We start from the raw sequence: 27853 nt of genomic DNA, 5'->3' as shown, positions 1-27853 counted from the left end.
CTCCTCTAGTGTTGGAATCCCCTCTCCCTCAGCGCATTCGGACTTTCATGGAATCAGTGACCATCTCACTGGAGATTCCGGGTGTTCTATTGCAGCAAACACTATCACGCTGCTGTTCTTTTCCTGTTTTGCTCCCCTTCTCCGGGAGGACGTGTGAGAAGCGTCGAAGCACGCCAACCGAGAAGACAACTTGGGTAGATCCCATGTTGGTGGGAGTAACTGCAACTAGTCTCTATCTTCACTGGATCAAGGGACATAACAAAAGCGACTGAGCGACCTATACGAGGATGCAATCGGGATCTTGCACTGCCGAATGGATTATCAATTTCATTGCATTGATTCGTGGGGATCTGGGATTCTCTCTGGATATTGCAACATGAGGAGGGCTGCTGGTGTGATTAGTGTGGTTAGGCTGGGGTAGGATTGGGGGTGAAGGATAGGTCGCCAGGGCGGTAGGTGGATTTGAGATTTTGTTGGTATTGGCAGGGTTGGGTTGATTGGGATTGTATATGTGTTGCATTTTGGTTAAAACTTTTGGTTTCTTCGGGTGCATTTGGTGGGCAGTGGAGAGGAAACAAGACAAACCGGGGGGTTTTGGGAAGCATGACATGGATCCATGAGAGGATTAGAGAGGTATCTCGCTCAAATATTTGGGGATGCTTTGCATCAATGTTATGGAAATGTCCGGTCCGGGTAAAAAGGGAGAAGTCTTTGTTAGTAGGTGGGAATTTCCATCGCTGGTGAAAATTCTCAGTCTGATTATCTTGAGAATTGCATGAAGAATGCCCAAGCAAGCGCCAATGTATGTCAAATCAATTTCGTAACTTAACGTATTTGTAATCAAGATTGTCAAAGCACGAAAACAGTGATCCGTCACACAGCACTCATATAGCGGATACTCCAAGCAAGACCAAAATAGTAATCAATCCATCCCGAGGCCCCGTGAAATAAGTATTATGTCATTGGCTCATTCACTGAATAGACGCGGTTCCTTTCCAGAACTTCTTCAGCTCCCAGCTGAGGACCACCGAAATGTCATAGACAGGCACTAGGAGGTACCCCTGGTCGAAGAAGAACAGTACTATCCCACACGAAGCACCCGGTCGTCGGTCAGAGAAGGAAACAGGTCAAACAATCCATCTACCGACCAGACGAGATATCGAATGTCCCCGACCCGCATAGGCACAAAGCACAATCACACGCGTCCACATCCACCACCTGGCTTTGTGTTCCATTTTCCAGGACAATCTCCCCATACGGGCACAATCGGTTTAGCCTCACGGGTTTCCACGGGAGCCGCGACTGCCATACTCAAGAGACCGCATAGCACAGCGACGGAGCTGAGTTTCAAGTACAGCATTTTTGAGAGGGGCACAGAGAAAGTTGACAAAGGTGGGGTTGGATCTTTTGGAATGTGGAGGACGGACTGACGTCCTCCCTTTATATGGAGTCGGATTGAAGACCCTGTAGATTCTTACAGGTAGGTATCTTCGAATTGTACTGATGATATGGGAGAGAATCTGCAGGCGTGATCTTCTCTTTCTCTTCCTCTATTCAAGTACGAATTTGGCAAGATTGGCATGGTTAATAGGGCCGCCGGATGTAGTCCTACATATCTGTAGAGACAAGGGCTGATTGATCGACAAAACGGGTAATAGTAACTGGGTATCTTTTGTTCTGAAACTGCCCAGTTCGAGTCAGTGAGCTCTTAAAAAGGAGGTCGTGATGAGATGGAGTTGGTGAGGGTTGCCCGGTCCTGAGCTTTGCTGAGACAAAGAATGGGTTCGCGCGAAGATCGTTTACCGACTCACGGTATCCGCAATTGGATTGCAATAGGGATATGTCGGAAGCACTTGGAGATTGGGACAAAATTTGACTAAGAATAGTGATTGGTCGAGGGGAATGGGGTGTGTGACTCTATACCGTAGTAGAATCGCCCAGGTTCCGCAGAGTTGTCTGCTGCATAGTACTCTGTAGTGATGTGGAATCTCATTTCATGATGGATGACTAGGACATGAGAGAATTCGCTTTGAAGATTATCCCCCTAGCTGAGTTCTTATGGTAGAAAAAAAGCACGTGGTCCTCATCAATTGACGAGTAGTTTGTTACTATAACGCACTCGAAGGGAGATCCATGATGCCCGAGGATGGGTAGAACGCTGTGCGACTGTCCGGAGGTACACTGACTGTACCTCCGTCTGACTAAGGCTGTGCCGCGGTCTGGCAGGTTTCTTCAATGTCGCCTCCCCGGACATGGCTGACCAATCATGCGGATTCAGGATTGGCAGATGTGAGATCAGACCACGCTGCCCTTCTTGGCGCTGCGGATCGACCGATCCGCAAGGTGGAAAAAGAAACACGGCCAGATTGCAATTCAAAGAGTCAATCTGTCCACTTCTTCAAGAGTCGTGGTGCAAGGTCATGTCGGCTTCATTCTTTCTTTGATCCTATCCCGACATCCTATCCCGACTTGAATCAATCGTATCCCCGTATTGTGCAACGGGTCTTCAACTTCTCAGCAACACGACAGGAGCCATCCACATTTAGCCCAGTGTTTTGTTCCGTTGCCGACTTTGCGCTTTTCCGCGCCACCTGGCAACTCTTGCATTGGCTCCCCAACACTTCGCTTCAAAAACACCGTATACGCCTGGATTCACACCCATATCTTTCATTCAAATCAAGTCGCCAGGATGCGCGCAGCGGCGGGGCTCTTCTATGCGGCCGTGTTTGCTCTGTCTCATGTCGCCCATGCGGGTAGTCATGGATCGAAGGATATGGACCCGAGGAACAAATGCGCTGTAGGGCAAATCCCCATTCCAGTCGGCAATGCAAGCAATGCCTCCCCCCACGAGAATCAGAAACTGACCCATCGCGGCCCTCCAGATCGATCCCACCGCAATGGTGTCCGACGCCTGTGTCTCGTACGGCACGATCAATAAACTAAACGACGAAATTTACACCCTCCTGCAGTCCATTACGTCCGAGACCGACTTCTTCTCTTACTATCGACTCAATTTGTTCAACAGCGAATGTCCTTTCTGGTCAGATTCAAGTAGCATGTGCGGCAACATTGCTTGCTCCGTCAACACCATTGAATCCGAAGAAGATATTCCGCTTGTCTGGCGCGCTGAAGAGCTCAGCAAGCTAGAGGGTCCCAAGGCGAACCACCCACCCCGACAAGTGCAAGCCGAACGGCCAGAGAAGCGGCCCCTCCAGGGAATGCTTGGTGAAGATGTCGGAGAGAGCTGTGTGGTGGAATATGATGACGAGTGTGACGACCGGGACTACTGTGTCCCCGAAGATGAAGGTTCAGCGGGCAAGGGAGACTATGTGAGCTTGGTGGACAACCCCGAGCGCTTCACGGGATATTCTGGACCCGGTGCGCATCAGGTCTGGGACGCAATCTATCGGGAGAACTGTTTCGTGAAAGCCGGTGATGAGGACCATTCCCTGGCCTCCCCTCTGGGGGGCTTAGGGGGTCTGGGTGCTGTCCAGGCGGCCTCGGATTTCCGTAACGTCTTGCAGAAGGAAGCGCAACGTCCCGATGCTTCCTTGGACAATGAGTGTCTGGAGAAGCGAGTCTTCCACCGTCTCATCAGTGGCATGCATGCGTCGATCTCGACCCATCTGTGCTGGGATTACCTCAACCAGACCACGGGCGAGTGGCATCCCAACATGCAGTGCTACAAGGACCGACTTCACCAGCACCCCGAGCGCATCTCCAACATGTACTTCAACTACGCCTTGGTCTCGCGGGCGGTTGCCAAGCTACGCAAGCACTTGCAAAACTACACTTTCTGCACGAGTGAGCCGGAGCAAGACTTCGACACCAAGCAGCGAGTCAATCAACTCACGGAAATTTTGTCCCGCCCACCGCAAATCTTTGATGAGCGGCTCATGTTTCAAGACCCGATGGCGCAGGGACTCAAGGAGGACTTCCGCAATCGCTTCCGCAATGTCAGTCGGTTGATGGACTGCGTTGGCTGCGACAAGTGTCGCCTCTGGGGCAAGTTGCAGGTCAACGGATACGGCACGGCTCTCAAGGTGCTCTTCGAGTACGACGAGACCAAAAATGGCGAGAACCCGCCCCTGCGCCGGACCGAGCTCGTTGCTCTGGTCAACACACTGGGTCGCATCTCACACAGCATTGCCGCCGCCCGTAGTTTCCACGAGGCTCTAGAGTCTGGTCAAGATCACGTCTTCCCCTTGCGCCACTCCGCACCCTCGACTCACAATCATGTCGAGGCGCAGAAGGAAAACAAAGAGCCGAAGAAGTTGTTCCATGATGGCACGGGTCAGTTCTACTATGAAAACGATGATGGCGACTTCATCTACGGCCGAGAGAAAGTCGAGCGCTTGCCGTGGCAGCGTCCACCCCGCAACCCCGACGCGACCGAGATGGACGACCTGAAGACCGAGATCCAGATGATCTGGGATGTGACTTCTTACGTTCTTCGGAGCTGGATCGACATTCCCCGCACATTGTACGTTTTCACCCCGCTCGCGATACTTCCTCTTCCTTGTGTCATGGTGTACTGACTCGACTTGCGCAGATATGAAATCGTTTTCTGGGAAGCACAACGCCTGTGGGCCTTTTGGTTGGGGTTGCCGGTCCCTCCTCGTCCTTGGAAGATCAAGATCCCCGACTCCGAGGGTGTGATTCCACAACCCCCCGTCAATCCTCATAGTGAACTCTAAGCTTTGTGCCTTTGTTCTTTTCTTATTTCTTATCATGATAGACCTCTTCTTTGCATGTGGCTGGCATACTTTGTACATACACAGCGTGTGACGCTGCTCATTCTGTTTTGGCGCTCTGGAGTCCCTTGGGTTTGTCTCGTGTCTAAGCTCGGCATGCTCTCTTTTCCAGGAGAGTGTCGAGATTCCACCATTGCGTTGGCCTTTTTTTGTTGTTTGATACCAATGATTGCCCTTTGGCTTTGATACTGGAATTGCATCCTTTACGCTTTCATTCGCCCATTAACCCTGATTTGTTGTGCTTCTTGGAACGGAAAGGAAAGTCCCTGACGAACGGTGTTCACTACTTTCCACGCCCGCGACTCGGTATCAACATTGAGAACCGTCGTCGGGGTGTAAGCACATGCCTCTCCATTTGGGGACACTTTTTTGAGATCATGTCCATTTGATTCCATTCTGTACATTGTCTCAGGGCCATGGAGTCAAGTATGCTTTCTCTCTAAGTGGAAGTGTGCATCTCATTCTCTGGATTGTCGTGTTCGTTCTCGGCGCATTGCTTTGACCCTCGGGATCATTGCCGCGGCCAGCAATCCATTGGCATCTCCGTCACTGTACATTGGTACAATGTACCATGTCTGAGGCGGGTTTGCCACCGGGGGAAAATTTTTTCTTCATCTGATGGCAAGAAAAACATAAAAAATAAACTATTTCGTGGTATACTAGAGTAAGAATTCCATCAAGCAGCGCTTTTGGAGAAATTTGAGATCAAGCCAACCGCTTCATCACCAGCTTCTCTTGTGTCCGCTCGACTCATTTCTCTTCTTTCGGCGATTGAGTGACCCGATCACCTGATCTTTGCGTGGACCCAAATCGGCCAACGCCGACATCCTCGGCTTCTTCTCCACTGCCGGCCACATGCACCTCCCCCGGTCCAGCTAAAACCGTTCTGAACCGTCCAAAGGGTAGCAGTCCAGAGAACTCAGTGCTCCAGACTGTGTTCCACTTGGCTCGCAGACAAAAGCCAGACCGTTGGTGCTGTTCCTCTTAATACTGGGGGGCCTCTTTCAGCACGACTAATTGTGAGTCTATCTGGTCTGCCGCCTCCTCGCTTCTCCGCCTCTTCTCCCCCATACTTTCCCATTCTCTCGATCCACCTCCTCCACCCATTCTCCTTCACCTTTGCACATTTCCGCCTTCTGTCGTCCTCCCGTCGCTCCGTCTCTCCTGTGAGCTCGTCGATTGTCCCTTTCAATTTGTGTGGACGAGGGCTCCCATGCAAGTTTGATTCCGATCATGGCGTCGGTGTCGCCTCCCAAGCCTTGGGAGAGAGCAGGTGCTGCGGCTGGTGAGTTATGCACCGTTCACCGTCTTCTCGCTGCTTTCCCACCAATCGAGTGCCCGGCGAGCGACCTCGCCCATTAATCCCCATCGCCTCCCTCTCCCTGCCTCATCGTGTCCCTCAGACTTTTGCTTTGCACTTCCGGCCGCCATCATATGTCCATTCTCATCTAACCTGTTCCTGTCCCACAAGGCTCTGCATTGTCCACTGCCACCACTGCCGGCACTCCGGCTACCTCAAGCGCTATGACCTCGACCTCACCATCCGCGGCCGGCCCCGCGCCAACGACCACCTCCAGCGCGCCCGCCCTTCCCTCTCGCCCGAGTACTCTCAGCACAACTGTCAACTCGAATGCAGCTACATATTCACCCTACGGCGCCTCGCGTTTCGGGGCGACAACGCCCTATGGAGGGTATGGCGGCTACGGTGCCTATTCTTCACCGTACTCCCGCTTTGGTTCAATGGGCACCATGGGATCCATGTACGGAGGGTACGGAGGCATGGGCGGCATGTATGGTGGCATGGGAGGCATGTACGGGGGCATGCCTGGACAGGATCCTAATGATCCCAACAGCTTGACCAACTCGTTCAGTCAGAGTACTCAGGCCACTTTCCAGATGATTGAAAGCATTGTGGGAGCCTTTGGCGGGTTTGCGCAGATGCTTGAGAGCACGTATATGGCCACGCACAGCTCATTCTTTGGTAAGTCCGACCATCGTCAAAGCCTGGGATCCGGAAGGCGGCAGAGGCAACTCAAGGCCATGGGACAAGTGGGCTGACTTGATGAAATAGCAATGGTCTCGGTCGCAGAGCAGTTTGGCAATCTGCGCAACACCCTTGGCTCGGCTCTGGGAATTTTTACCATTATTCGATGGTTCCGAACGCTCATCGCGAAAATTACCGGCCGGCCTCCCCCCGCCGATGCAACCTCGTTGACTCCTGCTGCCTTTGCTGCCTTTATGGGCGGTCGATCTACATCGGTGACTCTTCCCGATGGCTCGCCTGCCCCGGCGAAGCCCTCCAAGAAGCCCTTCTTCATGTTCCTCATTGCCGTCTTTGGTCTACCTTATTTGATGGGCAAGCTGATCAAGGCGCTTGCTCGGTCGCAAGAAGAAGAGGCCAAGCGCCGACAGCAGCTGATTGGCCCCAACGGGGAGCCCCAGAACGGCGTGATGGACCCAGCCAAGCTGGACTTTTGCCGCGTCTTGTACGACTACTCTCCTGAGACGCAGGAGAGTAACGGCATCGACCTGGCGGTGAAGAAGGGTGACATTGTTGCCGTTTTGAGCAAATCTGACCCTATGGGCAATGCTTCGGAGTGGTGGCGATGCCGTGCCCGTGATGGCCGCGTCGGATATCTGCCGGGTCCGTACCTGGAGACCATCCAACGGCGCCCAGCGCAACAGGCCATCACCACCGGCAGTGAGCCCGCCACCCGGACCAGCACCATGAAGAGTGGCGCTGCCAACGAGCGCTCTCAGAGCCTTTCGACCTTCACTAAGCCGGTGAATGATCAGCCCCCGCAGCTCACGGGCAAGATGGGTGACATTTCCCCGGAAAGTTTCCAAAAGAGTACTTTTTACTCTTGAAATGCATAGATACCCTATATTCGCTTCCGGCATGGAAACATTCGGTCGAGGCGAGACTTGTTTCGGGGGCACTCTCATTTCTCTTTTGGGAATGCGGTTTTCTCCCTCTCTCCCTCGGAGTGCGTCTGTCTACTTTTGATAGTGTTGCAGATACGCCAAAAGCTTTCCCCTGCTCTATCGTGCACTCTTCCACCTCTCCCTCCCTCTCTCCCCCTCTCCCCTGTCTCTTTTTTCTCCTTGCATCTCACCTCCGCCTCACTCAGCTGCTCCCACCAATCATCTATTGCACATAACTTGCCTCTATTTACGTGAATTTTGCCTTCTTGTGGATTCTTCCCAAGTCAGATGTCGGGCAGTTGCGTTGCATTAGTCATGCATTGTAACTTGACCGAACGCGAGTTCTTCTGTTTCAACTTCTGACTCTTCTTTATATCTGCGTGGGCGCCTTGTTTCGCCTCATGCATCGCTTTTCTATATCTTCCTGGCTTTGATCCTTGCGTGTGTCACTGGGTTCTGCTTGTTTTTTTTTTTCTGTTGTGTTTTTGTTTAGCGATGGTTATACTCCTGGGGCTTTTCTGTATCTGTAAATTTTCTACTGGCGCGATTCACGTTGAATGATCTACAAATGAGTTTCCAACGTCTGCTTAGCAATTTATACAAGAATTGGAAGACCTGACATGCCTAGACATTCTTTTTGGGGAAGAGATTTCACTTTCGATTAATAGGTACTGTAATACAGTGGGTTTGAGCGCTATACCTACCTTGGCAGACCAGCGCCGGGGGAGTCTAAAGTTTCCACCTACATGGTATCCATTAGGCAGATAATTGCTCAGTCAGGAGTAGGTGAATGTCTCAATTAAGTCCCAGTGAACTTTTGAATGCCCGTAAATTGAATCACCGTGCCATGGGCCAGGCACCTAACGTTGAGCCTTAGCTCTACCTACCGACCAGATTTCCTATGCTAGGTCTTGGCTTTCTTCTGCCGGATTTGAGAGAGTTTGCCCTCTCTAGATGCTTGGCAGTCAGGTATCTTGAGGGTTTTTCTCCTGGCCATAGGTTTCCCTCTTCCTTCTCCTCCTTAGACTCCCCAATCCAGAGATCTCGCCTCCAGATTGCTTACTTGCCTTTAGGCCTGTAGATCTGTCAGAAATTACTGTCTGAGTTACAAGCTAGGGTTATTAAAATATCTCCAAAGTGAATTTGACGGATCCGTTCCATCGCCAGCTCTTCGGGCATTGGTTGCAGGAATTTGTCAATCTTATTGACCCAAAAAGAGGTTTGCGGGTTGACTTGGTGGGCAGAGGTGTATTCCCAATATGGTGGATACTAACTAGCTGTTTCCCAATCAAGAATACCAACGACATCATCCCTAAGCACAAAGAATGTTGAGGCTGCTAAGGTCGCCGTGGGTAAATACTGGAGGCCACGACTTACTTTTTGTTGTTTGATAAGTTCCTGAATATCAGGGTCAAACCATAAATCAAATTCTATACCTATACGTGAATACCTACTGATGGAAATCCTAGATGGTATCAAAGGGACTAAAACGTAAGGAAGGCCCCGGAACGCGATAGTCGAAAAGCGATCCACTATCAACAGAAGCAACCTTAATACCTTGCGAGGGCTAAAGGTCCCGCATCTTGCGCACCTTTCCTGCTAACTACAAAAGAAGTTTCGCCTTTGAACAATTACTTCGTTTCACCTATCCTCTGCCGATTATATTACCCTTGATCCTTTCTATTATGATATACGTCCTCTTAAAACGGGTAAACGCGCATAAAACTCTTGGTACCGGGATAGATATGTATTGTAATGTGAACCGTATTGTTGATGCTTTAGATAAATAAACGCGGCGACTATACTTAACACATAATCCGTCCGTTAATAAAAGGACGTTCCCTTCTAGAGGTCGAATACGCTTAAAAATACAGATCGCTAATAGTATCGAACACCGATCTAAAACGTCGCTATTGACTAGCTTAGATAGGTCTAACGAAGTAGTAGATAGTGAGGGGGGAGGTCCCTTTTGACAGGACTATATTATGATTATTTTCGACGCAAAGGAAATATTGAAGGGGATATATCTGGAAAATATCCTTCCTTAGTATAGGATAGCAAGGAATCTAGTATGCCGTTAGTGATTGAAAATCGATGATCTCGGAGCAGAAAGTCCTCGATAGGAAGTGATAGTGATTAGTAAAGTGGAAGTTCATGATGAGGTTGTCCTTAGCTACATATGATGCCTAAGGCGGTCGGATAAAGCTAGCGAACTGTCTATAAGCCTGTATATAATATCAGTTCTCTACAATATAAAGATCAAGTCAGGATCTGGTATTAAAGGTGTGTGAAGAAACTTGAATGTGTGCTTCGTTTTAGGCTACAGCTAGTATATTCTTATTCGGTCACGCTTCTCTGACGACCGTATTTCAGTATACTTGGATTGCACCACCTAAGGCTTCTTCCTGGATATTGGTCCGAAAACAACCTCGTTACCTCTGACCACGGTCGTTGCTTATCCCTTCTTAACTTCAGCAGAAGATCTACATCCTCAGAGGTGTTCGCTATGAGTCACGTGACCTGCCATAGTATAGATAGCATTGTCTCGCTCCCCACCAATCTTACCATCATCTCCCTTCATCTTCTCTCTCTCGCCCTGCCACGTAGGCACCCCATCTCTCAAAAGGTGAATTTCGCTTGTTCCAGATACCTTTGCCATCGTCTCAGGAGAACTTTGAACCTTCCCTCGGGGATGATACTGAGCGGCCTGGGGTGGTGCCGCCCAACGCTAGACTCCTCTCACGAAGACTGATTTCAGAGGCTGATTCCAGACTGCCAAACAGGGGGATACTCACTGCTCTCAGAGAACTTCTTTGTCTAGACACATTCCACTTCCGCGAATAGCTCCCATAACAGACATTTGAGGCCTATATTCTAAGTTATCATATCAATCACAAATCCTTCAGCCTCTGCAATGCGTGGGGAACATGATACTAGAGTTTCTAGAGTGAGAGGTCTACCATAGATGTACGTTGTAAAACAGCCTACTTGAAAACTCTAGAAATAGTATAATACCACTGTCAATTGAACAGACTTGCTCCTCATACTGAATACAGTTCTTTCCTGACCGCAGCAAAGCCCTACTGCTTACCCACACATACGTAGTAGCCAAGCCACAAATTCTTGCAGCCATCTCCCACATAGGGATTCCACGCGAGGAAGTCGGCCTGTGAGATCCCGTACTGCGTTGCGATACTTGCACATATGTCTCCATTCTCAACCTTGTGAAACTGAATACAGCCATCGACCATATTCGGCAAGGTGGGCGTCGGCGTCACCTCAGAGGTCGGTGAAGGGCTCAGTGTGGTGGTAGGGCTGGGGTTAGAGCTTGGGCTAGCCTCCACACAGGCATAATTGCCAAGCCACAGATTTGTACAATCAGCTCCCACGTCTGGGTTCCACGTCAGGAAATCAGCCTGTGAGATCCCGTATTCCTTCGAGATTGCGCGCAGTTGTCACCGTCAACCACCTTATGGAACTTGGTGCAGCCTTTTGTCATGTTTGGCTGCGTGGGCGTTGGAGTGGCGATGCCAGAAGTAGTGGATGTGGATGGAGGGGTACCACTAGTAGACGTCGGTGTCAAGCCCACGCAGACATAATTGTCAAGCCACAGATTTTTACAATCGGCTCCCACGTCTGGGTTCCATGTCAGGAAGTCAGCTTGTGAGATCCCGTATTCCTTCGAGATTGCCGCGCAGTTGTCACCGTCAACCACCTTATGGAACTTGGTGCAGCCTTTTGTCATGTTTGGCTGCGTGGGCGTTGGAGTGGCGATGCCAGAAGTAGTGGTTGTTGCTGGAGAGCCATCTGTTGTGCTGGCACTGCTCGAGGTAGGCGTGCAGCTGGTAGGAATGGCGCTCGGGGATGCGGAGGGAATTGGGTCTGTAGGGCCCAAATCACAATAAGTTTCGTAAAGCGAATAGCATTTATCCGATAGATCATCCTCTGGGATAAAGCCGTTGTTCTCATCTTCGGCCGTAATCCAGCAGTACTTGGTTCGTTCAGCGAGAAGGCTTGAGAGTGTGGCGTTTGGCGTGAATGTGGGAATGGAAGGCGTGTAATTTGGATCAATGATAGGCGAATACCATGAAGTGGTGATATTATCCATTGTTGTTACCGGAGTTCCTGGTACCCATGAGGTAATTAAAGAAGACGGAAGCCCGGTGGATGTTTTATTTGTGCTGTTGGGGAGGTTGAACTCTCCTCCTCCTGGGGGCCTATTTCAATTAGAAGAGCTCCATACCATTGGGACACGACTTACGATATGCAAATACTTCTTCCCACCATCGCATCCAGATTATCGCAGTTTTGGTGTATTGTTCTGAATGCTTGGTGAGTCCGCCGTCAAAAAGTCAGGTCGAAGGTAGGCTAACGTACGGATTCCATCCTATCAGTTGCACCAATCCAAATGAGTGGGCTTTGATAATATCATTGCATGTTTGATTCTGCTGCACTGTAAACACAGTACAGGTGTCTTGGATGCAGAGCGGGGTCCCAGGAGCGAGCATTGAGCATGAATAGTCAAGTTTATTCACCTTGATAAGCTGATCGGTACTGACAGACTTGGCTTTAGAAATTGACTTGCAAGTCTCCCCTTCGATCGATATATAGGTGTGACCAGTACAAGTCGGTGGGGCGGTGGTCGATGTTGCGCCTGTGGGCGTGGATACCGTCGTGGTCGCCGTTGGCAAAGGCGTGTACGTATACGGATAGCTCGAGGCGGGAACGCTGCAAGACGAAAGCAATGACGAGAAGGCGGCCGGTGGGAACTTGTTGCGTCCGTAATCAGAGCTCATCATGACCGAGCCGTAATTCAGGGTGCAATCAGAACATGGGGCCTTGGTCCGATTGTAGAGATCAGCCAAACAGTACCCAGACCTGGACTTGGTCAGTGTCTATTCCGGGCCTATACAGCCTTTCCGCAGGAGGTACACACGCGTCTTGGATACACATCAGGCTATACGCCCACACCAACCCATCGGCTACCACTGCGGGCGATTGCGTTGTCGTGCTGTTCTTGTATAACTGGTACTGCTTTTTTCCGCAGGCCGAAAAGATGCTCTCCTGGAAGGTCTGGAGGGAATCGTGACATTCTTTCGTGCAATATGTCTTGGCAGCCACCCCAACCAGTGCGGCCCCATTCACAGCATCCTGTGCAGTAACAAGGCTGTTCGCGCAAGTAATATTGTAAGTTAGGGCATTTCGACAATCAGAGGGGACCGCGGTAGGGATGTCATCTAGACTGTCCCAGACCTGGATCGCAGCAATATTTTGCCCGAAAAAGGACAAAACGAAGGCAATACCGACACTGGTGAGAAGCATTGCGTTCAATGTTTCAAAGTCAATAAGTCAAAAAAAATTGAATGGTTTCTAAAGTCAGAATCTGGGAAAAGCCTCCATAACTGTGTCTCGCGGTAGCTCGGAAGTTATTTCTCTTCCGAAAAAAAACTAGAATAACCTATGGATGGTCTTATGACATTAAGACAGCGCTAGAGCAAGGCATCCATGTAGATCAGTGGGATGCACGAAATTTGGCCCCCGTCAAACCCTCTCGGATTGGAGCTCGGTTAGCTTAATTGCACTACTGCACAAATGAGACACCTTAGGGCCCTCTTAACTCACAAACGGAGATTAATCGAAGATTCTCAGGGGCAGCAGGATCACAACCCTCGAGGTTTCTTTTCTTGGCAGCGCATTGATCGGCGTCATTTAGCAGTAGTTCAATTCTTCCACGGCTATACGGCACTGAAGTTGGGGTTTCTCATTCAGTTAGCAACGGACAATTCAGCTAAAGCAACCAATCCATTATTATAGAGATAAGAGGATGGCCAAGTCGTTAATATTCCAAGTTTACGCTAGCAATCCCCCCCCCTCCTCGTTCACTCATTTCCTTGCTTTCTTTTGCCCTGTCACTCTCTACTTATAGAATATTTCCGACAGCGTTGAGTGATCCATACCCGACTCGCTTCGTCCGTACATGGGATCATGGAGAGACCCTTCCATTTGCTCTGGAAGATGAACTCTCTTACCTGGCCATTGTTGTTTATCTGTTTGATATTGCTTCAGCTTCCCTCGGCTATTGCCCAGGGACCTGGTGAGCCGGGAGGCACTTGCACAGATTCAATTCCATGTTACCAAGGCTGCTGTAGCAAAGACTATGCATGTGGCTTTACCGACGCTCATTGCGGAACTGGTTGCAGGAGTAACTGCAATGCGACAGCAGAGTGCGGAGAGTTCGCTGCTCCAGGTAATTCTGATTGTCCTATTAATGTCTGTTGCAGGTAAGTTAGCGGTCCGACCCAGAGGGCATATCGTTCTGACGACTAACGGTTGGCAGTTCATTCGGATACTGCGGTGTCACTTCCGAATTCTGCGGCAACGGTTGCCAAAAAAACTCCAACGGTGGGGGTTGCGGCGAACCAGAGTATGTCTGCTTCGGCCGCGCAAGTGGAATATAAGTACTAAAGCCATTTAGTCGCCCAAAATGCTCCGAGAATACTGATGCCATGTCCTTTGATCGACGTATTGGATATTATGAGTTGTTCAACATCCATAAAGGATGCAATGTGATTGAACCAGAGAGTCTGATCATTGAGCCGTTTACTCATATCAACCTGGCCTTTGTCAACTTTGGTGACGATTTCAAGTTGGAAGACGAGTACGGCGACGTTGTGGACCGGATGTCGCTCTTGAAGTTTACCCACCCAGGGCTGCGGCTCAACATCGCTGTTGGGGGGTGGGCGTTTAGTGATGCTCCGACGCAGCACCTTTGGACTCAGAGTGAGTGACTCAATTGGCAATGTAAATCCATGCGGACACTAACGCTGGACGCAGTGGCACGCTCATATGAGAATCGTCAGACCTTCATCAACTCAGTGGTCAAATACCTGAAGGATTACCACCTTGACGGTATTGATATTGACTGGGAGTATCCGTCCGCCTCGGATCGGGGCGGAGAGCCTCAAGACACGGCGAATTTTGTGACCCTTTTGGGTGAGCTGCGGGAGGCCTTCCATCGCGAGAATCCTGGCTGGGAAATCTCGGCGACACTCCCAACGAGCTACTGGTACTTACGCGGATTTGACCCTGCCGGAATGGCTAAATATGTCGACTACTTCAACCTCATGAGCTACGACCTGCACGGAATGTGGGACCGTGACATCAAATGGACTGGTCCTTACCTTCAAGGCCACACAAACATCACTGAGATCGACCTCGGTCTTGATCTTCTTTGGCGCAACGGCATTGACCCATCCAAGGTTGTCTTCGGCTTCGCATTCTATGGTCGCTCCTTTACCATGGCGGACCCCAATTGCTATCAGCCTAATGGCAAGTGCGAATTCTCGGACGGTGGAAGACCCGGATCATGCTCTGACACCTCGGGCATCCTGACATACGCGGAAATCGCGTCAAGGAACCACTCACTTGATGTCCATACGTTCTATGATCCGGAGACAACGGTTAAATATAATGTTTACGAGGGGACGCAGTGGATCTCCTATGACGATGAGCAATCCTTTTTCGACAAGAAAAAGTTCATCTCCAGCCGATGCCTGAGCGGGTGGATGATCTGGGCCATCGACCAGGATGATGGCGATTTTGACGCGCTTGCCGGAGTGATCGGCGAGGGCCTCTCAGCCATGCAGATGGAGGGTGGTGGCTTATCGGGGGATGCTGCTAACGCCTTGTCCGACGCCTTTGCCGCCTATACTGGCCAAAACTGCTTCGTCACAACGCGCTGCACTGACGGCTCAAGTGGGGAAAAGAAACCCGACCAGGTGTGCCCATCAGGATACATGTCGGTCAGCACTGCGCACAATCCCCTGCAGGCGGGCAATAAGGAGCTCCATGGCGACTGCTCCGAGGGATGGTACCGGCACATCTGCTGTCCCGAGGATGCCATGCCCAAGAACTGCGAATGGAACGGTGCGCCCGAGCGAAGCGAGTTCGGCTGCGACGGCAAATGCGGGAGCAATCAGTTCAAATTGAATTGAGACAGCGCCTTGGACGCCAAAGGTGAAGGGCAATGCTTTGTTGGCGAACGCTACCTATGCTGCGATTCAGCAGCCATGTTCTCCCATTGCAAGTGGACCGATTGCCAAGGGCCGCTTCTGCCTTACACCTCGGGCGAATGCCCGGCAAACAATGATGCCCTGACATTCCGCTGGGATAAGCCAGATGGCAAGCCGTGGTGCTCCGATACTTACGTATCGTCTGTCGACGGCTCTGTTGGTAGCGCGCTGCACGACCGCTTCAAAAGCGAGCTCTGCTGTCCATCAGATCACAGTTTTAGCGTGAGCGGTTGCGCATGGACCAACACTCTTACCCAGGCTGACATGACAGACGACTACGGGGCGAGCCATATCACGGATCTCGTCTGTAAACCGCGTCCCTGCTCACGGGGAAAGGTAAAGGTAGCTGGCGCGCTCGATCCGCCATCGGCGATGGGCGCCGGATCCAAGTCGGAGTTTAACTGCGACGGAGTCACTATCCCGCCTGGCAGCGATCCTGAGTGGTCGTTCTGTTGTGATCCACCGAGTCGATACGACAAAGACTGGCCCGTTGATCCCAAGTACCTATGGGAAAAATACTACAACAACCCTCAGAAGTCGGATGTCGTTTGGGAATACAGCGATGAGTACCAGAATAACAACATGGATAGCGAGCCCTCTACGAAGGAGGATGGCAGCGACGCCTATGGATTTGTGATGCTCGACGGACCCGGTGGATCCATTGACAACGACTTCGCGACGTCGCACACCGTTGTACGTCGGTCCCGGGAAATCCCAAGAGTAAAACGTTCCGTTTTAACAACCAACCAAACTCTCATGGATACCGTCTTCGACCACGCCGAGGAGACACTCCATGTTTACTGCAACTATCCCGTGGGGTCCCACGAATGCGAGCGTGTCTTCATCGATGGCGCCGAGGACACAATCATCCGGCTTCCAGACCATGTCGGCGAGGGCCCGTTTGCCCGGATTGTCTCCATGAAAACAGCCCATGAGGAGTATCAACTTCCGGATCATCATTTGGAACATCGGTCGCTCGAGCGCAACACGAACCCCGTATATGAGGTGAAGATCGACTATAATTTCCATCTGATTAAGCTCAAGCGAGATGATGAGCCCGTGAACATTCGCGTGGACTATACGAATCTGATGGGATACTGGGATGAAATGACCAACTCGCCAGCCGGCCGCATGAAGCGTGGCCTGGGAGAAGAGGGCCTCACCGAGGATGAGTGGCGCTCCCGAGTTCAACGGGCCGTTGTGCACCACAGTAATATCGAGAAGCGTAGTGAGAATATTCATGTGAAAACACCAATGGAGTTCTCCGGCTCCCACCTCGACAAACGTTGGTGGGGTGCGTTCAAAACCTGGCTACAGAAACTGGCATGTATTCCCCTGGTGACTTAGTACTCTGATCCAAATACATACTGACGTCCATGCCAGACTACGGTAACCGAATCCAGTTTGGGCGTTATTGAACTGGGATTTTCCAAGACCATCAATTTGTTCCGGGCGCAATGGGGATGTCCCGGCCAGACATTTTCAGCTAACCTCCGGATGGATTTGGAAGCTGACCTGGTGATGATGCCACTTATGCCTACTATTTATCCGCCACGTTCATTCCCCCCGGCAAGCCCGAAACGTTTGCTTACTTCGGGATGAATCCAACTGCTTATCTCGGACTCCACATCGAGGGAAATGCTCAGATGCAGACAACAACCGACCGCAAGAAGATAATTGACACCATTTCCTATCCTGGACTGGCCGTGAAGGGAATTGCGGCAGTCGGACCAACACTGGACATTTATGGAGAAGTGAGATTTTAAAGGCCCCGGTAAATATGCATATAAACTGACATTGATTCAGATCCGAGGCAAGGTAACTTTGCATGGCGAGGCGACTGCCGGAGCACAACTGTCCTTCGGGAAGGCGGAGGTTTACTGGCCGCAGAACGATGATGCAAAGAACAAGTATGAGACACTGCTAGGGCTCCAAAGTGAGGTACAGGCGCCCACTCCTGGTTCTGTTGAGCCAATCTTTGAAGCAGGTGTGGCTCTGGACGCGCAACTCGACATTATCGTAACACCGGAGGCACATGTTGGTATCAAAATCGGCGGTGGGAAACTCGTCGGCGGTGCTACCCTAATGGACGCGCAGTTAACCGGCTACGTAATGGGCGACCTATCCTTCCAGGCTCACAGTGATTATGACACGACTGGTAAGGAGTTCAACTACAGCTTCGGAGCGTACCTCTTCTACAATCTCGGGTACAAGGCCACGGCCCAAATTCTCAACTCCATCGATTGGGCACTAGCGCCTCGACTGGCATACGACCCGCGTAAGACGTTCAAGCTGTACGAGAAGAAGGGTTCGATCCCAATGTCGTCATCAGCTAAATCAAAGCGCGAGGCCGCCATCGATGGCCCTTCGCGCCAGAATCTTGTCGAGCTCGGTTCGTTGACCAACAGCTCTATCTCTACATACCTTGATTCCGCCTCGGGTTTGTCCAAACGTGGTGATGAAATGGATATCGGTACGTGAAAAGTGGCCCTCTCAAGTGGCTTCCAAAAGTGTCCCAGCGCTTTGAGTTACTGATAATTCCAGATGGCCCCAATGCTCCAGAGTTTACGCAGAACCTGAAGTGCCCCCCGGGCACCAGTGGAGACGTTCGGCTGCCCGAAATTCGATGTAAGCCCACCCAGCCTCAACCAACCCTCCCTAAACAGAAAGTCCATCATTCCTTCCGATTATCGTTACTGACTGAGGACAGTTAACTGTGACTTTCTCAACGACTTTATTGAACAGGGCAAAAATGGCAAAATGGATGCTATTACCGGTCTCTGTACGCCCGTGCTGAACATCCCTGACAACAAACGCCAGAAACTATTCACCTTCTCGAACGACGAAGCTAGGAAGAGGGCACGATATGACGCACAGTGTCCACCAAAGACCTGTGCGCAGCAAACTACTGACTTGCAAGACCACCAGGGAAATAAGAACCTGAAACTGCAGTGCGACGAGTTCCCCTGGAAATCCTCCGAGCAAGGCGGCGACTATCAGGCTAGTGACGCTCGCACAGCTACCTGCGTGGCATCTTACCAGAATAATTGGCATGGGCAATGTCTTCGTAAGTCACGTCATGATCTGTTGGTCACCTGTGTAGGGCTTTGCTGATTGGTTGCTATAGGGATGATAGGATACATGCAATCAAACTGGGCCAAGCTTGAGCCTGAGAGGGAAGACGGAGACGACCGCGGCGACTTCTGGCAGGATTGGAGAAAGAAGTGTATGACTCCATCTTTCACTCAGTCTTCTTTTAAAAAGATACTAATGCCAACCCCGCAGCATGGACAACACCTGGGCAGCACGGATCTCAAGGTTCGCAATACGAGCAGAGACTGAAGGAATACCCCGAAAAGCAGCCCATGCCTGACGGAGTCACCACGCGAGTAAGTGTCACCAATTCAAGCTCTCAGGACCGGAGGTAAAAAACATTTTTGACTTTAATTAGAACAACGATAAAATATCCTGGGTGTTTAAACGGGACTTCGAAGCATCCTTCATCCGTCAAGATCCGAGCACTATCGATGGTAGTACGTGGTGGGGAGCGACGAGTCACAAGTTGGAAAAGACTGATCACAGTGGCCCATCAGGGATGGATGCCATCTTTTGCGCGATTAACCATTTTGGCCAGGATGACGTATATAAGTTGCCAGCCGGCTACAATGGCCTCTGCCGAAGGAACAACGGTAGCCCCCTCACAGGTTGGAATGTCGGCTTCAACATGGCTAGGTGCGAGGTGAAGTTTGCGGACCCCAGTAGTAGTGACAAGCGAAGTATCGGCACCTTTGCTGGGTGGGAAGTGGAAAGTGTACGAATGCTGGATGAGGACGACCATGAATAGGAGGGCAAAATCGTGGTAGTAGTATTGAAATGTATTGTGATCCTTTGTTTTGATTGCCGCTATGAACCGCAAGACTAAATGTAAGATTCAAAGTTGTATAGTCTATGGTATCCAGCAGGAGAATCTCTGGACCGTAAAGGATATCGTACCATCAACAATTGCAGGAAATAACACGGTGGTTGTTTTTGTTTATATGTGCTTCAGGGCAGACTTTGTTGACCAATCAGCCCAGAGATCACTAGTTACCTGCAAACAGTGCAAAATAGTGTTTGTTTAACATGTCATTTTCCCCGCGTTGGACAGGCAGGGCCTTTCCATCTACCGTCCAGAGCTCTGTTTTGTCGCCCATGACAGAAATGGAGAAGGCATACCTCCCGCAATGGGGCCAGTTACCCGTCGAGCATTACTTGATCGTGAGTGTCTTGTGCCAATGTTGTTGTTTCCCCTGTGTGGCTAACATCTATAAAGAAACAATGGGATCACTCCTCATCTGAGCCTACTGGAGACCAGCGCCTCCGACTGATCCATCAGTTCTTGGATCTAGATGAGATTCCGAAGGAACTGGACCCTAATTGTCATACCTCGGACACTTACGAAACACTGTCACCTACGGCCTATGCAATTGACACTATCCTTCGCCCCTGGCGCTCTGATGACCTACGGAAGATAGCGTGGAGGATTTGGGGCTGTGATGCCGATCAGTTGATTTTGTTACGCACCCACTACAATGCCGATGACAACCACAAGATCACGGAATTAGTAGGGTCTGATGAGCTCCACGAGGAGAATGTAGCCTGGTGGGCACTTCTTGATAATCCCGAACTCTTCAATTTCGGTGATCAGTGGTGGCGAGTCTTCGATATCTTGCCAGAGTTAGCCGGCCCTCTAAATGATAATAGCCGCCTGCCGAATCCAGAAAATATCTCACGGGAAAGACAGTATTTTAAGAATACTGTACTACCGACCCTCAAACAAAGCGACGAATGGAGGGCGAATCGTGACAATTGTATTGAAAAACAGAGCGATTTCCTTCGGCGAACAGCTTCAAAGGGCTATCTTGCTATTGCAGATCAGGAAGCCTTTGAAACGGACATGCTACGGTTAATCTATCTCGATGGGAAGAGGAATATTGTCCAAGAGACCCGGATGGCATTCGATGAGCAGACATTTGCTGATGTTGCCGTTGAATGGGATCAGTTGTCGCTTCCTATGCAGTTATGGGAGGACGGAAAGACTGGTGAGAAGTATCGAGTGAATGGGGAGCTGGGAAGGGAGTTATATCAGCTAGATGAGGCTGATCTGGAATAAGCATGGCCATGTCGAATCTGGTGGACTCGTGGAACATGACTCGTTCGTTTGCTCGTTGGGCTTCATGTATTTAGGCGCTGCCTCTTCAACAGAAGGACTCTTATCTTCAAGCATCTTCATCGTCTTTATCGTCAATCCAATCGTTTATCGTCGCTCCAATTGCTTGAACATACGAGCGTTACTAGCGCCAAGATGATAGCAGGTTGGAACTGACGGACAAATTCTCCCGGACCCCGGCTAGGATGCGTATTGACCGGTCATCAAACATCTGGTAAAGTCGCTCCCTCCCGAACAGTTCACAGTGACCTCCATCGTTTACGTCCTCGTCTCCTCTATTCATCTCGGAAGCGCCTCAGAGGGTAAATTTGTCCTGCGACAGGTACGTCGCAATAGCAGTTTAGGACCTCTTCAAATCTCTAATCTTACCACAGAGTCAATCACTCAAGACCAACTCCTCGCAAAAAGTTGCACCAGTAGGCCCTGTCAAGAAAATATATACGTTTCTCGAATTCGCTACTCGCAACGGTTCCTGGACACACATAGTGTTAGAGAAACACCAACCGACCCTACGCTTGACGGGACTAAACGTGGGCTAAATGTCAACAAACCATGGATTCTTCAAGACCCACGAGATTGAAGGCGAATAGCCGTTCAGAGCAAGCTAGGCATTTTATTTAGTTTATGCGCAGTCCCTAGGTAGACTGATTGCTAACTACAATAGGTTCTACGCTAATGCATTCCGGTATCTTGTCCCGGGTAGATAGTTAGAAGTATAGGAGAATAATCTACGCTTCTTTACCGATAATCTACAGAAAGAGACTTGCTTAGTAACCCTCAAGGAATAGGAAGAGCTCTTGTATCAAGGAGCGATAGCTTTCGGCAAGAGAATTAACGTAGTAGCCGAGCAGGAGGAGCTAATTTACTTAGCTAGCTTTGTACAGGTCGAAGAACAAGTACTTAAGGTAAGTAAAGCATTTTCAAGTGATTCTTAAGGTGTAACATTCGCTTTGCCGTGCCAATAGTCGAGTCCTTGCATTGTGACAGGTTCCCTATAGTAGATAGAGTGATAAACCTAAATTGAAGCTCACAGGGTAATCCTATATGTTTATAATAAACAACGCGCTAGAGGGATACACCCTGCGTCTGTTCACTAAGAAATTAGGCTAGTCAAAGGAAGACACTAATGCCCTTATTCTTCGTATACAGGAAGAATTGAATCAAAAAGATCTACGTCTCTACTCATGCTTCTATTTATTGATTGGGCAGAAGCCCTCGAATGCCCATCGGAAGCCGCGATGAGAAAGGCGGAAGTGTGGACGAGTTGGGAAAAAGTGTCTGGCTGTGGAGCGAACTGACAAATTGATATCCTTGCAGCTATTTTTCGTTATCCCTATTTGTAGCCATTTGGTTCAGCCCTTATATGGCGGTGGAGGGCACTGTCCATTGACTCAGAGCTTCTGACATACCATTCTGCGAAAGTTTACACACCTTCCCTTTATATAGGAAAGTCAAATTCACGTTGAAAGCTCCACAAAAGGGTGGATTCGTTATCAACTTGATTCACTTCCACTCAGACATACACTTCATTCAGATCACTTAGCCCAAAGCCAGGAAGGAAACCCGATCACGGCGGAAATGGCTAGGGAAATTGCTGACTTAAACAAAGCTTATCCCTAGACTGAAATAGTGGAAAATCCCAATGTACTGCCGTACGGCAAATAAAATGAAGGGCTTATTTCTCAGCTGACCTCACTCAATGAGGGGTCATGGACAGATCAGTTCATGTGACTAATGTCCGCCTCAAGGTCTGCCCAACTCCAAATTGGTCCAACGCAATACATTATACCCACCTTCAGCAAGGTCGTACAATCCCCTGCTCCCCTAACAGCGAGGCTTGGGTTGATCTGGCAAAACAGGTCACTTGTGATATCGTTCGATGTGCATATCTTCGCGCATGTCTCCTCAGCGGACGTGATGGTGTGCCAGCCACCGCGGAGAAGAGTCGTGCTATTGGCGACGGTGCCGTTGATAGGTAGTGGGATAGCACGGCTGGTGTAGCCTGTACTGTCACCGGAAGCTACGACGACCCCAGGAATGGGGTTCGAGACGTTCCATGTAAACGCCCGTCTGCGGAGACAAGCAAAGGGTGCGACCGTGGACCCAGACGGTCGAAAGAAGGTTGTCGCAGAAAAAGTCGATCCACGGATTGTAGGCGCGCAAATTTCCGATGCCAATACCGGCGTCGAGCTCGATGGACCCACAGGTATCCGTGTCCGCCAAGATATACATCTTGTCGCAGGTGAGCGGAATACACAGCTCGTTGCCGGCGGCGAGCGTTGTACAATTCGTAATATAGTCAGTTTTTGCGCTCTGCAAGGCAGCTGAAGCTATAGAGTATTTCAGTGCTACACTATCGCAGGTATCACCGATCTGAGAAGTGTGAACGACTTCCGTAAAGCAGGGGATGGGATGCTGCTTGATGGGTAAGTATTGCGGATCCTCCACATGTGTAGGGCCCGTTCCAATCCCACAAGTGCTGTGGATGTATTGAAGTCGTGCCTTGAGGTATGGAGATTCTAGCGCAGACTGGAAAATAGAGCAAGGCGACGACTGCATCATACGGTTCATATTCACAAAGCACTGTGAACACAGCTCGTTCTGCGGCATTCTCTCGTACGAGTCGACGATCTTGAACGTATCGATCACATCTGCAGAGTAGCTATCAGTTAGACCGTTGTTTTCGTAGCGGGATTGACGCGATAAATACATACTGTTACAATGGGCACCAGTGTTTGTCTCCTTCAAGCAAGTTTCGTTGTATCCTGTCGAGATAGTGCCTCCTGCCCTAGCGGGAAAAGTGACAGCTGACTTGACAGTAAAGTTCTGGCCCTGAGATGCTGAAAAAAACACCGTCAAAGTAGCTCTGGAGAGATCGACCACAGCCCTCATCACACACGACGTCTGTTACGGTTCTTACTTTCCAAGGACCCACGCATCCTCGGCTGCTGCCAGGCCTCGAGCATTTCCTAGCACTTAATTCTCTGCTTCATAGCAGTCTGACAGGCAGGAGTCAAGTCGACAATCTGGCTACTTTCATCGCGGTAGATTTGAAAGCCATCAAACTTACGCTCGCCAATTATGGTGTCGGGAGAATTGCATACCCAAGCCAGAATGGACGATAGGAACCCGTTCCGGCTGTCGACGGCGCGTGTGACAAGTTCACCAACGGGCGACACCATCTCAACAATCGCCTTGGTGCGCAAGTTGTAGATCCATACGTCGTTGCTTTGCTCAATCTGGAAGCCCCGCTGCTGGCATTTCTCAGTTTTGACACAATCCTGGCTGTAGCCTGAGAACCAACTGTACAGTCCTGCCCCTAGCATATACACCGGCTCGGAATCCAGGATTCCCGCAGCCCACGAGACGGCGCAAGTGGCTGACCCGCTGTCGCAGTCATCAAATGTTAGGTCGTCCCTGAAGATGCCAGTGTTCAAAGGCTGTGACGCCTTGGGTATGGGGTGAAAATAAGGAGGCTCGGTCTGTATCATTCCGAGCACAATGTTTTTGGCTCCAGATCATTGATACTGATAAAAAACGGAGTGCTCTGATGCCGTGCTATATAGCCATGTTAGGCCCTGGCTCTCAATCAGCGCTCAGTATAAAGTCTAATATAACCAGATCTCTTATACCTTTAATTAGACTACTTATTATCTACAAAGATGTGTACAGGTTTCACTGGAGGACTATCAAAGTTGAGAAAAATCAGACACGCTGGTGTTGAATCCCAATCTATCTGGTCATTTTATTGCGGACCTTGTTCATCGTGGTAATTATCATGATTTGAACATGTTTCGTTTCCCTGGAAGTTCCGTCATGATGGAAACCAGAGTTTGGAATCTCCCCTAACGTAGAGAGTCAAAGAGTGCTCAAGGATGGAAGAGTAAATGTGATAAAAACACTAAAGATCAAAACCAGAACCAGAGCCTTCTACCGAAACGCCGATGCTATCGTATTCTTGATCTTCCTTTCTGTCTCTTGTTCATGCTCACTTTTTGCATTTTTCCTTCTATTCCTTTTTTTCTTTCCCTTGCAAGATAGTAATGCTTGAATGTAAGAAGTATGGAGCTCGGAAGACTGAGATATGGTCAAGGGGAGATGGGGGGAGGGGGGGGGCAATGGATGCCCAAGACGAGGAATCAACATTGAAGAAAGGGAAAAAGAAAGGGGAAAAATACAAAGGAGAGGACAAAAGGGAGAGATACGTAGGAGAAAAGAAATTGAGTATCTGTTTGAATCGAGGTCCACACGCTGATGGAGAAAGAGTTGAGAAAGATGAAGCAGATGGTCACGCTAAAGACATGCAGGAGTAATGAATCAAGATGATGCTCCACATCTCCCTCCACCACCCCCCAAAAATGAAACAGAAAAAGATCGGAGGCTGGTGAATAACGGAGTGGGGGAAAAGCAAAGAGTCAAAGGATAATTTCCCATTTATCAAACAGACGTAGAGACCGCAATACCAATGAAACAAGTTGGTCCGAAAGGGGAATATTTGCTAAGGGGAGGCATTACACAGACCCGGCCACAAGGTTCAAGGAGAGAGTGGCCAGAAAACAGGCGAAGAGAAAAAAAAAAGCCAAAACAGATCGAAAAAGAAGAAAGAATTAATAAGTCGAATCGTTTTGGCGGACTCTGTTCACTCCCGTATATCACCGGAGACTCAGTCTCAGTCTCTCCCTTTGCAGAACTCAGAAACCAAGGAACTCGGTCATCTGTCTCATAGCCCCAGCTGCTCATGATGAGGCATTTCATGGTTAGGATCCTGATCTCGAGCCCACTTGGCCATGGACTGATTCAGGGTCATCTGCAGTTCCCCGAGGCGATTCTGGAAGGCATCGAGGCTGGCGTAGGTGCCCGGATGAGTGTGTGCATAGACATCCGGGACGCTATTCGGATGTATCGCCCGGAGCTGTGAGCTCCCCGGTTGAGGCAGCATGGCTGGTGGCTGAGCGTGTTGGGCATGGGCGTGGTGATCGTGGCTCTGTGCATGGGGATTGGTGGGTTGCGGTGAGAGCGGGTGAACGATGGCATGTGACGGCGGATGACTGGACTGATGAGCTCCAGGAGCCGGTAGGTGAGATGGGTGAGATTGGTGAGAAGGATGAGAGGAGTGAGACGGGTGGGATGAATATGATGGCTGTGGTAGTTGATGCATCGATGGCTCTGAGGGGTGAAATGGTCTTCGCGATGCTCGTTGAGCCTGATTGGGATGCATGTGCATCGGTGGAAACGCGTGATGATCATCATCCATGATGAGATCAGGGAGGGTCTCAATGGAATTTGGGTCTATTCAGACGGGGTCAGTCTTCATATGAGTCTGCCAGCGGACGTTCAACGTGCAACCCGAATCGGGTTCAGGCGCAGCACCGGCTCAGAAACATACCATAGTTTAATGGATAGGTGGATGTTTCCCTCGTCGGGGACTGTACATCGGGTGGTGAGACAGGCGTGGCAGCCGTATCTTCCGGCTCAGGGGTATAGCAAGTCATGTCCGACGGAGTCTCTGTTCAACCTTGTTAGATCACAGTGAACTGTCAACGACCTCTAAGTGGGCAGCAGTATTCCGTACTTGGCTCGGGACTTTGATCTTCAGCGTCTCGGTCTCGATCGTGATCCCACGAGCGTCCGTACCGACGCACGAAACGGGCGATTCGTTTGGGATCGACATCCTGGCCGTTGACGCGGAATGCCGTCTCCTTCCCTCGTGCCGCGCGTTTCTGCTGTTTGCGAATCATCAAGTGCACTTCCTTGGCCTTGATATTCTTGCGAACATGCCATGCGGCCAGTCGATCTTTATACTGCTTTTCTCTGCGGGGGAAAAGGTTAGCCTGTCGTACGTGGTGCAGAGTATCTCGAGGCGGGAGAAGGCTTATGGACAGATCAAATCAAAAGCATGGGTAAAGATGGGAGAGATTATCTCATGAGAGAAGAAGGCAAATGAAGGGGGGAAAACACAACAAAAAGTGACACGGGGAAGCAATTGCGGATGAGCGACGATCGAAGACGACCCACGGTCACCTGCATGATCAATACAAAGTTCCCGTGACCCAAAGGCACATGACGGCATACTATCCAACTCAAAACAAAAGCCAAGTCCATGCTATGGCTACAGGACATCAAGAGGCATGAGAGGCACAAGAAAAAACGGACAATTCAAACTTTGCCGGGGGGGGGGGGGGGGGGGAGGTAGAGTAGAGGAGTGGGGAGAGGAGAGATTTACGAGGCATAGAATCGATATTCTCTTTCCATGATCCGCTTGACATCTCGTAATTTGAGCTGGTCATTGCGGTAGAGTTGCTCGATGATTTCGCGATACTCATGCCAATCGTCGGATCGGCGGGGTCGAAAGATCGAGGATGGGGGTTGACCAACGGGTGGTGATTGGGGCGACAGCGTCGCGGATGACGGTGCGGGATATGGTTCCATGGTGAGACGTAAGCGATGCCGACTATCGACTCTGTTCTGATGACGGGAGAATCCTCGGGCAGGCGTGAATTGCGGAAAAGCAAAACACAAGCCTTGGTTGACTTGCTTGTCCTTCGCCGGTGTTGACAGAAGATGATGGTGGTGGTCCACCCGCTGGCTATGAAGCCCGTGTCGGGAAAGATGTTGAGACGTCGGGTGTGGTGGTTTCGTTGATCACCAACTCAGATGACGCCCGGTCAGAGGTGGTGAAGAGTGTGAGCAACAAGCCGGGCGTTGGGGAAGTTTCTCAAACGCTTCAATTCAAGCACATGCGGAGTCGCCGAGTGAGAAACCGGAGTAGTCGAGTGTCACGATCAGAGAGCAGCTTGAAGCCGAGGCAGCTCGACGTAGATTGGAGAGGAAGAGAGAGTGAGCCAGGGAGAAAGAAAGCGCGAGGTGCTCGAAACGTCAGATGTGCCGACAAT

At 50.3% G+C, this 27853-nt stretch overlaps 10 protein-coding genes across 10 annotated transcripts; 5 read left to right on the top strand and 5 right to left on the bottom strand.

The window, feature by feature from the left end:
• Positions 1-971: 971 nt before the first annotated feature.
• POX_h09826 (uncharacterized protein) lies at positions 972-1360 on the bottom strand (the record flags this gene model as incomplete). The annotated part of the gene is made up of 2 exons (XM_050118572.1): positions 972-1061; positions 1259-1360. 2 exons carry the CDS (start codon positions 1358-1360, stop codon positions 972-974), a joined length of 192 nt encoding a protein of 63 aa, XP_049965359.1.
• A 1329-nt stretch (positions 1361-2689) lies between these two features.
• On the top strand, positions 2690-4697 carry POX_h09825 (Endoplasmic reticulum oxidoreductin-1; the record flags this gene model as incomplete). The annotated part of the gene is made up of 3 exons (XM_050118571.1): positions 2690-2797; positions 2883-4483; positions 4553-4697. 3 exons carry the CDS (start codon positions 2690-2692, stop codon positions 4695-4697), a joined length of 1854 nt encoding a protein of 617 aa, XP_049965358.1.
• Positions 4698-4729: 32 nt separating this feature from the next.
• Positions 4730-5158, bottom strand: POX_h09824 (uncharacterized protein; the record flags this gene model as incomplete). Its single annotated transcript, XM_050118570.1, has 2 exons — positions 4730-4897; positions 4982-5158. The coding sequence occupies 2 exons, from the start codon at positions 5156-5158 to the stop codon at positions 4730-4732; spliced, it is 345 nt and encodes a 114-aa protein (XP_049965357.1).
• Positions 5159-5987: 829 nt separating this feature from the next.
• On the top strand, positions 5988-7622 carry POX_h09823 (Peroxisomal membrane protein PEX13; the record flags this gene model as incomplete). Its single annotated transcript, XM_050118569.1, has 3 exons — positions 5988-6039; positions 6226-6735; positions 6826-7622. The coding sequence occupies 3 exons, from the start codon at positions 5988-5990 to the stop codon at positions 7620-7622; spliced, it is 1359 nt and encodes a 452-aa protein (XP_049965356.1).
• Positions 7623-10759: 3137 nt separating this feature from the next.
• POX_h09822 (uncharacterized protein) lies at positions 10760-13001 on the bottom strand (the record flags this gene model as incomplete). Its single annotated transcript, XM_050118568.1, has 4 exons — positions 10760-11070; positions 11139-11896; positions 12057-12557; positions 12616-13001. The coding sequence occupies 4 exons, from the start codon at positions 12999-13001 to the stop codon at positions 10760-10762; spliced, it is 1956 nt and encodes a 651-aa protein (XP_049965355.1).
• An 835-nt stretch (positions 13002-13836) lies between these two features.
• POX_h09821 (uncharacterized protein) lies at positions 13837-15673 on the top strand (the record flags this gene model as incomplete). The annotated part of the gene is made up of 4 exons (XM_050118567.1): positions 13837-13964; positions 14017-14103; positions 14155-14459; positions 14514-15673. The coding sequence occupies 4 exons, from the start codon at positions 13837-13839 to the stop codon at positions 15671-15673; spliced, it is 1680 nt and encodes a 559-aa protein (XP_049965354.1).
• Positions 15674-15748: 75 nt separating this feature from the next.
• POX_h09819 (uncharacterized protein) lies at positions 15749-19595 on the top strand (the record flags this gene model as incomplete). Its single annotated transcript, XM_050118566.1, has 10 exons — positions 15749-17089; positions 17135-17269; positions 17326-17505; positions 17558-18224; positions 18296-18379; positions 18462-18818; positions 18879-18977; positions 19037-19140; positions 19203-19284; positions 19345-19595. The coding sequence occupies 10 exons, from the start codon at positions 15749-15751 to the stop codon at positions 19593-19595; spliced, it is 3300 nt and encodes a 1099-aa protein (XP_049965353.1).
• A 356-nt stretch (positions 19596-19951) lies between these two features.
• POX_h09818 (uncharacterized protein) lies at positions 19952-20903 on the top strand (the record flags this gene model as incomplete). Its single annotated transcript, XM_050118565.1, has 2 exons — positions 19952-20008; positions 20064-20903. The coding sequence occupies 2 exons, from the start codon at positions 19952-19954 to the stop codon at positions 20901-20903; spliced, it is 897 nt and encodes a 298-aa protein (XP_049965352.1).
• A 2067-nt stretch (positions 20904-22970) lies between these two features.
• On the bottom strand, positions 22971-24451 carry POX_h09817 (uncharacterized protein; the record flags this gene model as incomplete). The annotated part of the gene is made up of 4 exons (XM_050118564.1): positions 22971-23611; positions 23675-23826; positions 23881-23929; positions 24031-24451. The coding sequence occupies 4 exons, from the start codon at positions 24449-24451 to the stop codon at positions 22971-22973; spliced, it is 1263 nt and encodes a 420-aa protein (XP_049965351.1).
• A 1229-nt stretch (positions 24452-25680) lies between these two features.
• POX_h09816 (uncharacterized protein) lies at positions 25681-27389 on the bottom strand (the record flags this gene model as incomplete). The annotated part of the gene is made up of 4 exons (XM_050118563.1): positions 25681-26249; positions 26347-26466; positions 26533-26771; positions 27184-27389. 4 exons carry the CDS (start codon positions 27387-27389, stop codon positions 25681-25683), a joined length of 1134 nt encoding a protein of 377 aa, XP_049965350.1.
• Positions 27390-27853: the final 464 nt, after the last annotated feature.

Source organism: Penicillium oxalicum, chromosome VIII (genome assembly GCF_001723175.1).
Source record: "Penicillium oxalicum strain HP7-1 chromosome VIII, whole genome shotgun sequence".
NCBI classification, from domain to species: Eukaryota; Fungi; Ascomycota; class Eurotiomycetes; order Eurotiales; family Aspergillaceae; genus Penicillium; species Penicillium oxalicum.
Note: the sequence above shows the minus strand (reverse complement) of the source record. Positions and strands in the feature narration are given on the sequence as shown.